At 44.3% G+C, this 14,030-nt stretch overlaps 1 protein-coding gene across 3 annotated transcripts in view; it reads left to right on the top strand.

The window, feature by feature from the left end:
* The window catches only part of znf704 (zinc finger protein 704), a 44,206-nt gene extending 34,764 nt beyond the window's left edge, over nt 1–9,442 (top strand). For all 3 annotated transcript variants that reach the window (XM_080485384.1, XM_080485383.1, XM_080485385.1), the window contains 7 exons: nt 663–766; nt 2,279–2,556; nt 6,359–6,459; nt 6,894–7,188; nt 7,681–7,815; nt 7,913–8,004; nt 8,734–9,442. In XM_080485384.1, coding sequence (XP_080341510.1) covers nt 663–766; nt 2,279–2,556; nt 6,359–6,459; nt 6,894–7,188; nt 7,681–7,815; nt 7,913–8,004; nt 8,734–8,848 — 1,120 coding nt within the window. In that variant the 3' untranslated portion in view covers nt 8,849–9,442. The remainder of the gene's footprint in view (nt 1–662; nt 767–2,278; nt 2,557–6,358; nt 6,460–6,893; nt 7,189–7,680; nt 7,816–7,912; nt 8,005–8,733) is intronic.
* Nucleotides 9,443–14,030: the final 4,588 nt, after the last annotated feature.

Here is a 14,030-nt window from a genome sequence, read left to right as displayed (position 1 = left end):
AGTTTACCACTTTAACAGTGCGTGTGTGTCACAGGTATATTGTCAACAGTCCAGCTATTGACACGTCTTTGATCACAGGGATTGTCTCTCTCTGTGGAAAACACATGTGAGGATTAAGATGCCTGTCTTCTAGTCCACACGCTCTGCTTCCCAATTAGAAGAGACAACTCTGTGTGTTGGGTGTGACTACAGTCTGCCATGTGCATTAGTTAGAGTATGTACTCTACAGCACTAGCGTTGGTGTTTATTATATAGGCTTAAGGGCTTCAGTACAAGACCCACATCAGTCTACTTTAGTTTTATGTTTTTTTTTATTTCCTGTGGTGTTTGGCCAATTGCATCAGTCATAAAACAAGTGGATGTTATTAGCAGCTTATGTTGCAGTCATTACAGCGGTATGCAAAACTGAGAATCTGTATTGTATGAAAACATCTGCTTGAGGACAATTAAAAATATCAAGTGTTCACAGTGTTCTTGAGTCAGTCGTTTTCTGTTTAACTCTGCCAACGTGTGTCATGTGTTCTGGCTGAATCCTGTCAAAGCAGGCCCATGAAAGAGAGAAGATCGTATTTTGAGTTTTTCATCTGAAAGCAGACTTGTTCTTTGATGAGCACAGTGTCAATTTTAATAAAATCTTCTGTTCTTCTGCTGTGTTCTGACAGACGGTCGGAGGAGGAAGTGGATATGGACAAGGTGACGGCCGCCATGGTGCTGACGAGTCTCTCCACCAGCCCGCTGGTTAGGAGTCCACCTGTCAAAGTTAGCGGTGAGTGTCCAAAGATAACACAAGTCACGACATCCTAGTGACCACAAATACAGTTTATATCAATCTGATGAGCCAGATTTTAATATTGACAATTTGAATGAGTTTCGAAATTACTTTGACAAAAGTTTGTCGGATGAGCCAAATTCCGGGCAGTCTGAGTTAGTCGACCACACAGTTTTTTAATTTACTTTTCCTAATGATTTTTGGCGAGACAAACGTGTGAAAGGATCCACATGTCTATTAATAAACGGACTCAAACTAGAAGTTACCTTGAACAACAAATTAATGTCCATTTCATTTGAGTTAGTGAAAGACCCAGACATTTATACAGTAAGTGAACACACAGTTGTTGCTAAGCCTCAAACGATCATTTGCATGCTCCCCTATACACAGTTTTCACTCCCTAACAGCTTTTACATTGTGAATACATGCAGAAGCTTACATTGATAAATTACAGCCACCTGCTGTGCTAGTATTGTTTCATCAGTGAGTTGTGTTAATCCACAGCAAAGCACAATGAGCCCGGACCTCTGCCGCCCATCTCATGGCAGTAATCCAAAGTGCCCCTGTAACTGTAATCACATGCATTCGTTCAGATAGTCTGTGTAACCATGCAGCAGTCAACTCAACCAAAGAGAAATGCAGCCAAACCCTCCAACCACCATGCACGTGGTATCACGGTCACATATCCCCGTGCACTCGGATGTTAAATGTACATCACATACATCATGCACGCATGCACAAATTGGATTTTAAATACCAGCAGTACTGTTGGTTTCATGATGTAGTCATACATATGTTTCACCCATATACATGTGTCTGCAATCGCAAAATAAGCGTTTACATCAGTGCACTCAGTAGGTTCTCATGCACATTACACACCTCAGGCTCAGCCATGGCTCACTTTTCTCTGGTTTTTCTGCCAGATAATTGTTCAAATGATTGTGTTGGATTATTTGAAGAAAGCCTATTGTTAAATCATCAGAGTTTCATTCAGACCACGCTGCGTTTCTCTACGAGAAGACCACAGATAGAGGCCACTCTTCTCTTTGTTGATGAACCACTTCCTTTTTGATGTAAAACACCGTTATGAAGAAAAGAGAAACATTTGAAAAGGCTTCCTTAAACTAAACTGGGTCTCCTACACACACAGGCTTTATAAAGTTTCCCCCAGCCTGTCTCTTCACAAAGTGAAATAGTTTCCGTAGCTGATATTCAATAGAAATGGTTCTTTGATCTGAAAAAAACAAGACCTTCAAGGTCTCTCAATGGAATCACACAACAGGAAAGTAACCTTTATTGTCTGTGTCATAGGCAGCTCAGCAGTAGTGCTGGGAGGCTCTTTTATGTGAAGTGCAAATAAAGCTGTCTGAACCTAATAGAATGTCTCGATCTCTTCCTTTGCTGTATCTACTAATATAGCGAAGGATGTTGGATGTATTGTCAAATGTTCTGTGCTTTGCTTTTGCTCACCTTCTCCTGCACCTCTTCCGGTCTCCTGCATCTTTTCAGAGGGTCTCAGTGGGTCATGGAAGGACAACGGTTCAGCGGGACCCTTCACCCCGTCGAGCAACAGTTCCTCTGGAGGCTACTGGAGCTGGTCCGCACCCAGCGATCAGTCCAACCCCTCCACACCCTCCCCTCCTCTCTCTGCCGACAGCTTCAAGCCGTTCCGCGTGCCGAGCCTGGGCGGCGTGGGGCCCGGCCCCGCAGGACCGGAAGACCCCAGTCTGGACGAGCAGGACGGCAGCAGTCTGCTCTTCGATGAGCCAATCCCGCGCAAGCGCAAGGTAAATACTGCCGCCCAGGTAAAGGCCTCGAATGTTGGGCTGACTGTTAGCACACACACACACTGAGTTTGATCCCGTATCTGAGTCATTATAGTGTCGAATCAAAACTCAACTCGACTGGGTGTCGTATCCATTGTTCAGGGCGAACAAAAAATGTGATTTACTGATTAACAATTGATGCCATGTCTGTCCGCCAGCTCAGTTAAAGCCGTTACAAGTCCATTCACTAGAAGAGATTTCTTAGTGATCAAGTTAGGAAACAGAGTGAGAAGATAATGAAAACTCTTTCTGCTGCAGTCAATAGTTGGGCACAACTGCCATCAATCATCCTTACTTTCTTAACCAAGTTACAGTCGTAGGAACAGAAACTGATCCTAGCTGGGGACTGTGTGAACAGCGTGGTTCGTCCCAGGAAAGTTATCCAGTAATAGAAGTAACTGACAAAGACAGATAAACGCCCCTTGTATATTTTTACAGCAGTCGGTTTGCAGCTTGATGATTAAACTGTACAGTTACAGCTTATATGGTGAAATGCAACAATACTTGTGAAATCACACAGATAATGTATATAAAAGCAGAAGTAGTCTCAACACTTTAAATCATTCAATCATGGTTTCTGAGCATTATTTTCCAAACGCTCTATTTTCCTTTTCCGGTTCAAATCCCAGGACAAACAACCATTTTCAGACTAAACAAATTTCATGTGGACAAGGTTTGAGAAGCTTTTACAACAAACAGACTGACCTATGCCATCTGTTTTTCTATACTGTTATATCTAACTCAGGGTTAAATAATGCTGACTTTAGATTCTTCAGGGTCAATTAGTCTCAAACTCATGTTGTGAGAAAGGTTGCAACCACATGTATATTCCGCACAAAAGGATCCAACCCGACTCAAGAGGGACATTCTCACTGTGCGGAAGGAGTATTAACACAATTTCTAGAAGTTTATAAAAGTCCCATCAAATGTGGAGGAAATTCTTTTGTTACATTTGCACTTCTGCTCGGAGACAGACCTCGCCATCAGAGAAAGGTCTTTAAGATTCTGTCACATCCACACAGCCTGGCTGATTTCATCTTTCAGTATGCTGCAGCTTTAACCATTAAGGTTCTGGATGTAAATGACTCTGAATGACTGATAGGTAAATGAGAATACGTCACAGGAAAGGACATCCAGCCATTTGTTCCAGTGGCAGTTTTGTCTTTGCTGTCCAGATGTTGTGACCTCAACAGACAAAGGCAAACACTCTGCATTGTTTTTCTTCCTCACTCATCATTTCTCTTCATCTCATTTCTACACGCCGCTGACAGCTCATCTCATCCACAGCTTCACTGTCACTCATTATTTTTTCAAATGTATAGCCCCCCCCCCCTCGCTGTTTTGCTTTATTTCACTCACTCTCCTCATTTGTGCCTCTCCAGTGTGAGCTACTTTGCTGATGGTATCATCCATCTATCCCCCTTTTCATTCTCCGTCCCTTCTCCCCCACACCCTCTCCTCTGCCCACCCCACCCCACCCCACCCCCCTGCCGTGTGCCTGTGTCCTCCCCAGACATTTGCCCTTCATAATTACTTCTCAGCCTTCAAATTCAGACGCTCCACAACAGCATTAATGATTTTAATACCTGCAACAGCAAACATAAAGATCCCGCCGGCCTCACGTCTCCATAGCAAATCGATGAGGGCTCCTTGGACGAGCTCCACATTGCCACACTGCGCTGTCTTAATTGGGGACTTATCAAAAAGAACGGCACTCGGGGAGAGAGACATTTAGCAGTGCGGATCAGAAAGAGAGATGATGGCTATGAATAAAAAATGAATGAAAAACTAACAGGAATTGGAGGGAAAAAACGGACAAGAGACTAGAGCTCGGATAGGGACAAAAAACTGTTTTTGAATCACTTGGATGGCTTGAATAAATAAACGCACACTCACAAATTGTACGCACAATACCGGGGTTTCATACAAAATTATCTCGGTGCTCCTCTTGTGCTCTCATTTTTCTCTTGGCAACACAATACCATGTAAAGCTCCCCATTTAATTAACTGTGAAATGTTTCTTTAAAGGGAATCTCCCCCCCACACACACACACCACACACACACACACACACACACACACACACACACACACACACACACACACACACACACACACACACACACACACACACACACACACACACACACACACACACACACACACACACACACACGCATGCATGCATGCATGCACACTTACAAACACATACAGTTGCGAGCACACAAAATGGTCTTTTGTTACTCAAAGACAAAACAATGCACAAGGGACAGATGATTGTTGCGTGCGCGCACGCCTTTTCTGAAAGGAGGAGGGAAAAAAAAAACATTGTGTCAAAATTAAATCAGCCCTGCTCAACAATAGTTTGATAGACGGGCCTGTAAGCCTGTTTATAATGGCCCAGACTGGAAGGGGGAGGAAGCTCAGGGTTGTTGGTTTTCTTTTTTCTTTTCTTTTTTTTACACCTGGAAAACAATGTACAGTCTCTAGGAAGCTCAAGGTGTAATTACAGTAAACTGATAAACCATGTAGCCTCTCAGGATGTGAGGCACCAGCACACATACGCTCCAGTTACATGAACGAATAACCACTTAAAAAACATAATTTTAATGTTTCAGTATACACACTTCAGTATAACGGCTGGAAGTTTGATCATTTATTCGCCAGAGCTGAGACAAAAGACGGCCTGAGAGACGATGATGATTAAGGAAAATGACATTAGCCTTCATCAGGCAAAGAGTTCACTGAGAAAAAAAAACATAAAATCACCATAAAATAAACTTTTTCTCCTTTTTTTCTTTGAAAATATTAATACAACTCTTTTCTGTGTTTGTAAAGACAGTTTATGAGCATACTTGATGACCGCAGGGTGCTGGAGCTGATCCCAGTGCACTAGGGATGAGAGCAGGTTTCACACTGGACGCGTCCACAGTTCATCTCAAGGAGCAAACACAAAGAGACAGATGGTCGCACGTTTACATTCACACCCATGGCCAATTTTAGACTCACCACTTAACGTCAAATAATCTAATTTGGTAGGAAAAATATGCAAACTGTGCACAGAAAGCCCTATAAGCCTAACGCAGACTCAAACTGGGTCTGTTCACACTATAAGGTGAGACGAATGGCTTTTCAATAAGATATACATATATATTGAGCAGCATTGTCTTTTATTTAAAGATTGATCCTCCTCAATAGTAGTGTTCTTTAAGCAGCCCCTCAGGATAATATAATTGCATCACCTTTGACTGTAGCTCACATGGACACTTTAATATTTATCAATTTCAAGAAATATTGTCAGTGCGAATCTAACGCATTCTTTGCACATGATAGATATGTTGTATGAAAAAACCTCCTGGGTGAGAGCTTTATCAGTATGTGTGGCATGCATCAAAGGAAACACATAATGAACATATCAACTCTTGGACATGTGGTTATTGATCCGTTCACGCCGTTGTGCCATTAGCAGAAGACTTACATACATGATTACATCCTGGGAAGTCGAGCTGCTCTGAGGAGAAATACTAGATGTGTTCCTTTTCATTTGTAACCCGGAGTTACATGAGCAGCTTGTGGAGTCTTATCAACACACTTTGTCGGGGATGATGGTGGCAGATAAGAGCGCTCACATTCAGAGAATTTTGCTTCGCGAGTGTATCTTGTTGTTTACTGCAGGTAAAAGGGACAGATGTCCGCTTTGAAGTTCTGGATCGGCGCCTAAGTGAAACGCTGATAATCTTGTTTTGTTTGGTGTTTGCCTGCAGAACTCCATGAAGGTGATGTTCAAGTGCCTGTGGAAGAACTGCGGCAAGGTGCTGAGCACCGCGGCCGGCATCCAGAGACACATCCGCACCATCCACCTGGGGTGAGACGCACACTTCATGGTGCACCCACAACCCGGCTCCCGCCTCATAAACATGTCCACCACTTCCTCCACGACTCACTCCAGCGTGCTCTGTTGTCAGAGCGGGAGATTAATGGCTTATGGATTATCTGCACACTGACACGTCCTGCTCGGTCGTACGTCGTATGGGGGGAGGTGACAGGTGATGGGAAAATGAGCGAGGCGGTGAACAATAACGCCAAATGATTTGCACATTTATTCTGACATTTAAGTGGATATTGACCATGATATGCAGGGGTCGTGGCTGATTGCATTGGCATGCTCCGCATCACAACATGCAATCACAGGCAAACCTCACTTTGTTTATTTATTTATTTGTTTCCAGAAAGGTTGTACGTCTATGATTTTCTGCTGAGGCCGTCTCGCCTCACTATCTCTCTCCTCATGCACCCCAGGCGTAACTGTGACTCGGACTGCAGCGACGGCGAGGAGGACTTCTACTATACAGAGATAAAACTCAACACGGACTCGGTGGCCGAGGGGCTGAGTAGCCTGTCTCCCGTGTCGCCCTCTGTCCTCTCCCCTCCGCCCCTTCCCCCCTCTCCTCTCCCGGCCCTCAGCCAGCTGCCGGATTCCCACAGACCCCAGCAGCCCGCGGACACCAAGGAGCCTCATGCTGGCGGCGCCACCCCGCTCAGCCGCTCTGCGCCCAGCGCTCTCTACCTCATCCACTCGGACCACGCCTACCAGGTAGTGAGTGAGAACGATGCACACATGGTCTCTCACACAGTACTATCAAGTTCTCCATTATGATGATGACGCTTGCTAATGAACAACCTTGTGATGTGACCTGTGTTCCCTCAGTGCCATTAGCAGCTGTGCTAACGCTTACGGTTCGTCAAAACAGCAGCATGATGAAGTCATTGTCAGCACTTTTAGCTCTTCTTTTTTTATATTTACAGGGGATTCTGTTAGTGCACGGTGACCTCTCATAAAAAAAATAAAATAAGCTGTGTCATAAAAAGTTCCAAATGACAGCAATGGGGGGAAAAATACTTTCAATATGACTTTAAGTTTGGTTTATGCCTCATCTGCTGACAGTGAGACTGGAGAAGCTATTATGCATTTTGTGAGGGTGGGTATGAGTGGAATTAGTTCCATGCCTTCATGCCACCTTCATTCATTTTGATAGAAGCAGAAAATAACCCCATCGTCATCCTCTTCCTCCTCCTCCTCCTCCAGGCCACGGCTCCAGTGTCGATCCCGTCCAACGGCAGTAACTTGGCTGGCTCCGCCTGCACCAGCTTCACTCCCACCAACAGCTCCAGTTTCAGCATCTCCTGGCAGTCGCCCCCTGTCACTTTCACCGGAAACACAGTAAATACTGGGGGCGCCTATAGAAATATATATATGTATATATTCATGTACATATGATATGTGTTTCCAGGCTCACAGTTCTGTCCTCTCTCCACAGGTGTCTCCCAGTAAAAGCCAGGGATTCGGTGAACAACGTTCTCAGACCATCGCTGTGCTTTCGTCCCCTCCCAGAGCCACCACTGCCCTCAGGTACCCCCACCCCCCACTGCTCACTGCATCTTATCTAATGTGTGCTTGTTAGCTTTAATCAAAGGCTAAAATGCGCTTATCTTTTTTTTTTTCCTCACCAAGATGCAACATGTATTTAGGCGAGTGCATCTAATATCATTTTCCACTTGAATTAGTCTCCTTGCTGAGTCAACATTACCTCCTGTGGTGAAGCATTACAAATGGATTATCGACTTTCTTGAATCAGCCTTTTAAATAGATACAAGTCATGATTATTCAGCCCAAATCAGGCACCAATTTGCCTGATAGAGCTGGAAACCACACTGTTTTCTTTAGTGTTGTCAGATTAGAGCTGTTAAATTAGTGCTACAGCGAAAGTGTGCATCAGATGTCTCCAGGATTTTTTCTATGACTGTTGTGCTCAAGAAACATTCCCAATCTTTGCCTAGTTTTGTTAAAAGTAGGATACTTTACCATTTCATGCAAAAGAAATTGTCATTTTGACTTTATTATCAGCGGGATCAATTGTAAGCGCTCACCAGGAGAGAAACGTCTCCTGTGTGGAGGCGTTCCCCTGAGCTGTGCATCCCTCTCTGAGTTGTGTAGCAGTTTGCTGTTTTAAGTGGCTGGTATCGGCCCAAAATGGGAATTGAAGGTGAAAGTTAACTCCAGTCAGAACCACGTTTACATTTCATTAATATGTCTCTTTTCGAGTGTGAGTGGTTCACCCATGTTCCTCCGTCTCTGCAGTCGGAAGGTGCGCGGCGAGGGGAAGAAGTGCCGTAAGGTGTACGGGATGGAGAACCGCGACATGTGGTGCACCGCCTGCCGCTGGAAAAAAGCCTGCCAGAGATTCACTGACTGATCGGACCACAGCAGTGCGACGGTCGCCACTTCAGGAGCCACTGAAGTTTTGTTTTCTTTGTTTATTTTTTTTCCACCAGAGAAAGTGGGATGGGGCATAGTTTTGCATGCTATTTTTCTTTTTGTCCCAGCTCAAAATCGCAACTGTCCCTGTCCCTGATACACCCCCGACCCCCCCCCCAGTCTCCATGAAACCATTCCAGATGTGGAAGCAGCTGAAGGACAGCAGAGTCACCAGTCATGTTGCCGTCCAGAATTCCCAGTATTGCCTCGCCATTCCCCTCATTCCCAGTTTTGGGGAAACCCCAGTGCAGCTACACAGTGTAAAAAATTTGATCTATAGATTTCTGCAGTTTTTTTTTTTGTTTTTTTTAAACGTTGAGTTCAATGTTGCATCTTTCTATGTTTTGTACAGCTCTGGTTTTTCAACTGAAAGTCTAGTCGAAGAAGGTGTTTAGAAGAAAAAGAGAAAAAAAAAAAAGACCAAAAGCTTTTTTTTTTTGGTGTGTTTTGTCAACAGATTTAAAAAAAAACAAAAAAAAAAAAAAACTTTTTTTATCCAAAAGAAGAACAAACCTCTTGGCTGAACTATTTGAAAAAAAAAAAAAAAGCTTTGAGGTAAAGCTCTCAGTTTTTGTTCTTCCTTCAGTGTGTTCATTCGTTTTCGTTTGGCTTCTGGACTTTTCTGGAGGTGATCTTTTTGTCACCGACATCACGGCGTCTCCTGGTCGCTCATCGCTCCTCCGACGGCCCCCGGGGAATGTACGACAGCGGGGCTGCTTCACAGTGCCGGAAGAAATATAGAGGAGAGACACATGAGGTGAATGATCAATGCAAAAAGAAGAAGACGATACTATTTACAGTCAGGGAAAGCAGGTGGACCATATTTACCACATGAGAAATCCACCCAACCACAGGTGTTCCCACACAATCAAAGCCGTCGCTTCATTTTCGTTGTTTTTTTTATCAGGGATGACGATTCTTAAGAAAGCAAAAGCCAGCAGCTTCAACTTGGGGTTAAACTGTATGCAGCACTATCTCGACAGCTTCTCTCTTTCATCACGTGACAGTTTTCCAACCAAAAACTCCTTCATCTTATCCTTTCATGTTTTTGGTTTTTTGTTAAGGTGCCATGTTTAATGTTGTTGATGTAGTTATTTCCTCTCTCTCTCTCTCTCTCTCTCTCTCTCTCTCTTTGGTGAAACCAAGACTGTTTACCTCTCCTAACTAACCAGAGTGTGTTAAACGACCTTCCTGACAGCACTGGACGTCAACCCGCATGTGACGCCATAAAAAGATCAACATCTCTCACCACATACAGAGACAAATTGCCCTCCTCCTCCTCTTCCTCCTCTTCCTCCTCCTCCAACTTTTACACTTTCCCAAAGGGAAAAAAAAAGACTTTGTGTTTACATGCGCGCCAAAAAGGCGCATCTTAATAATCTATTAACCAAAGGGGGAGGGCAAAAAAAAAAAAAAATGTTCAAATTAAAAACCAAAAGTGAGGCACTTTCACTGTATGTGTGTGTAACAGAGTACTCGGTACCATTGGGTTTGTTTTCAGAAAAGTTACTGCGTCCTCTCCTTTTTTTCAGTCGAGACTAAACTGGGAAAAAAAAAATTAAAATTGTAAGCACTTGATGAGATCCACACACTTCGGCAACCCTTGAGTCAAGTTCTCCTGGCGGCCCATGTGGTGGTTTCTTCCGAGTCGGCTCTTGCAGCGGCGCCGGTGTCATCCAGGAGCATTTCTTTAGACAGTCGATCACAGAAAGTGGAAAAAGCACTTGTTTGGTGTCTGAAAGTTGTGGTTGTGGGAGCCGATCAGCTGATGTGTAGCTGGTTGGTGTTATGCTCGTACCGCCCCCCCCCCCCCCCAACATCGCGTTGTGTGTTCATTGTTTGATGTTTCGACGTGATTTTGGATGACGAAGCTGCACTGAACGGCGCCCTGTTCATTTATTTCTGACGGAAGAAAACACCACATGGACTCTGCCTTTGTTGATGAGCATTTAACTTTGTTACTGATACGAGAGAGAAAATCGGTTGAAAAGAGATTTATTTATCTGTGTTGTCATCTGAATTTCAGCGTCTTCGTTGGCTCAAACGTGGGCAAACGAGGTCACGAATTGTTTACAAAAATGTGGACCGCCTCTTTTGTCACCCTGTTTTATTACAAGAAGAAGTGATCGGGACAAAATGTGTCGACCCAACATGCTCCGCTTGTTCCTGCTTTGTGTTCCTCTGCTCTTTGTGACCTTTGTTCAAACACACACACACACACACACACACACACACACACACACACACAGCATCACATGATCACACAGATCCAAAACCAACACCAGCTTATAAACTCACACATTCGCCCGTTTCAATACACATGAAAGTCGCAGCTCTCTTACGCTCTTTTTATTTAGTGTATTTTTTTGTTTGTTTGTTCATGTATATATGTAGTCCATGTACTCGCTCTAAGCTTTTTTTTTGATGACCGATACCTGGGTCGTTACATCTGCCACCTTACGAGCCCGACAGGTTTGAGCGAGGAAATGACGTACGGCTCGACCTGTCGGGCTCCACTTGTTTCGAGTGTAGGGCTAGCCTTAACGTCACTCTTTAAAAGATCTTTGTACTTCTTCTGTGTCTATTGCATTGATGTTTAAGTAGTCTCTGAGCTGATTTGCCATTGTATTATATGAACAAATTATTGTTTAAGAAAAGACAACCCTATATAAGTAAAGAAAACCATTTAAAATCAAAGCAAACAAAAAAAAAAAAAAAAAAAAAAAAAAGACACTGATCTGGCATGTTTTTATTTTTCCACATATAAATATATGAATATATACTTTTCATGGATTTTGTTTTCATGTTCTGCTGAAGGAAGATTGTTGTGGCGACTGTAGGGGGGGAAACCCAGCGTAACCTTCATCACACACTAAGCTCGTTATGCTGTATTTAATTGAGTGTGACCCGCATGCTCCCGCCTCCAGCTTCTCCACGTCCCGCTCCTCGCTGACGGCGCCGCTCCGGGGTTAGGAAAGAAAAAAAAAAAAACCCCAGCGCTGATTAAAAACCTTTATCTTATTTCCAATTCTCCTCTCCCTCGTGGTTATTGGAGAGGCCTCCTGCAATTAGTTTGATTGACATCTGAGCGAGTCTGTGGGCCGGTGAACGTGAAGGAGCCCCGGGGCGGTGTGTGTGCGGGAAGCTACTAAAGCGAGATGCCCCCGAGCATCGCCGTGGCTCCTCCCGAGGAAGCTGCAGAGCTCCTTCCAACGGCCTGTGGCGTTTCCCCCCCGGTCGGGTCGCGTGCCGGTCGAGACACCGGCCGAGGTTCTGACGGGTTTCTCCAGGCCTCAGTGGCTGGATGCACCCGGTGTGTTTCCGTTAGTTTTCTCCACGCACTTCCCCACCGCCCGTCCTCCATCTCTGTGGTGCTTCATGTCGTGTTTGGACCGTTCTCCTCCACCGGTGTTTGGAAAGAGGTCGAGTCACAGTCCAGGTGCAAATCCCAAATCATTTCCAGGTGCTTAAGTCTGCATCATTGAAGTGGCAACATTTACAGGCAGCTAATCCTCCCGGACGTCCTCTCCGGATGGAAAGTCAGTGTTGTTTTTCATCAATGTGATGTTAAGGTGGGGTCACAATAAGCTAGTCTCCCTCCGTCCTCTAAGAGCTAATCAGAACTACTCCGACGGGTATCTGCTGCCACGTTCGTCAAGCGTCTCCTCGTGGACCAGCGAGGACTCTGGGGTTTGCTTCTGGACTGTGGCCCGTCCCTCACTGACAACGTCTCGGTCCCGTTCGCTGCCCCGCGGCACAAAGATGGCCTTAGCATGAAGGTGCTTTCAGAGACGCTCGGTAACCAGGCCCGTCTTCGCTTACCGTCCATTTGGGTGCTGAGGCCTCGCCGGGGTCCTGGGGAGGGGGAGGAATAGTGGTGCTATGTACCTCTACAGTCTGTCCTCTGATCATATTTACTCCATTTTGTACACCATGTTATTGCTGTAGAACATGAAAATAAAAACACCCTGCCTCAAGTCTACCAAGTGTCCGGACACCAGTTAGTGAGGGGATCATCCTAAAACCCCTCTTCTTCTCCTCTATCTCTGTCTCATGTTTCAGTGCTTTTATTTTGGTGACTCCAACTGAAAACTGTCTCCTCGTTTCTGACAAGAGCCAAACACAAATACTCTATACCTGCAGAATATTGTATCCTTTAGTTTTATAGAAAATACAAGGTTATATATGTGAGGTGTTTTAATTCACCGCAGAAAACAAAATGGATTTATTATGAAGCTCTGGCTTCATCAGCAGGTTGATGTGACTATTTCATTTTGTTCTCTAGTTAACTGTAAAGTAATGAACTCACTCTGCAGACGGTTTTGAATCAATCTGCACCACCAGGTTATGATTATTGTCTCTTTAATCATCCTCATTGATCCGCCATGGCTAGCAGAACTACATGACTTACTGAGAAACTTAATTTGCACTAAGAATTTGTCATTTATTTGCTATTTCTTGTCCTTCAAACCCTTTTACAATGTCCTCTGTGGACTGATTACTGTGGAGCAGAAACACAAAGTGGATTTAAAGTCGTACTCTCATTACACTCCCAAGTTATACACAAATTGGCAACAAATCAAATCCAAATGTTATATATTTGGCATCTTTGTACTTTTTTTCATATCTTTTTGTGTCAAAATGGGGCACAGATTAAAGAAATCACCCTTTAATTTGACAGATATTTGCATGTTTTGGAGCTGTTAACCATCAGTTAACTATCAGATGTCCACACGTTTATTGTGTCGGTTAATTTACTTCCTTTTGGGCGATCCTGGCAGACAAAAGCTCATCACTTGACAGCTAAACGATGCCAAATGTGCCATATGGCCCCGTCCTCCCGATCTGATGGTGTAACTTCTCCATATTAAACTGATCTCTGGCTCCTGGAGGCAGCGAGCAGCTAAACAATGGGCTCCAGAAATGCTCTGCTATTATAAACATGTGTTCGCACAGCGGAATTAAAACTGTGGCATCAAAGGCCCACAATAGACGGTCTTGTTGCGGTAGAGAGAGTGATATGAATACTTATGAGGACTTCTTTTTTTGTTGTTGTTATTCAAACTGAGCAGCAGCGGCTGGTCCGGCTTTTGTTCTCTGGTGTGTTCACGCCGCTGCTG

The sequence above is a fragment of the Lipophrys pholis genome (genome assembly GCF_963383615.2).
Source record: "Lipophrys pholis genome assembly, chromosome: 17".
Taxonomy (NCBI): Eukaryota; Metazoa; Chordata; class Actinopteri; order Blenniiformes; family Blenniidae; genus Lipophrys; species Lipophrys pholis.
The sequence above is the reverse complement of the archived record's forward strand: the minus strand, read 5'-3'. Positions and strand labels throughout refer to the sequence as shown.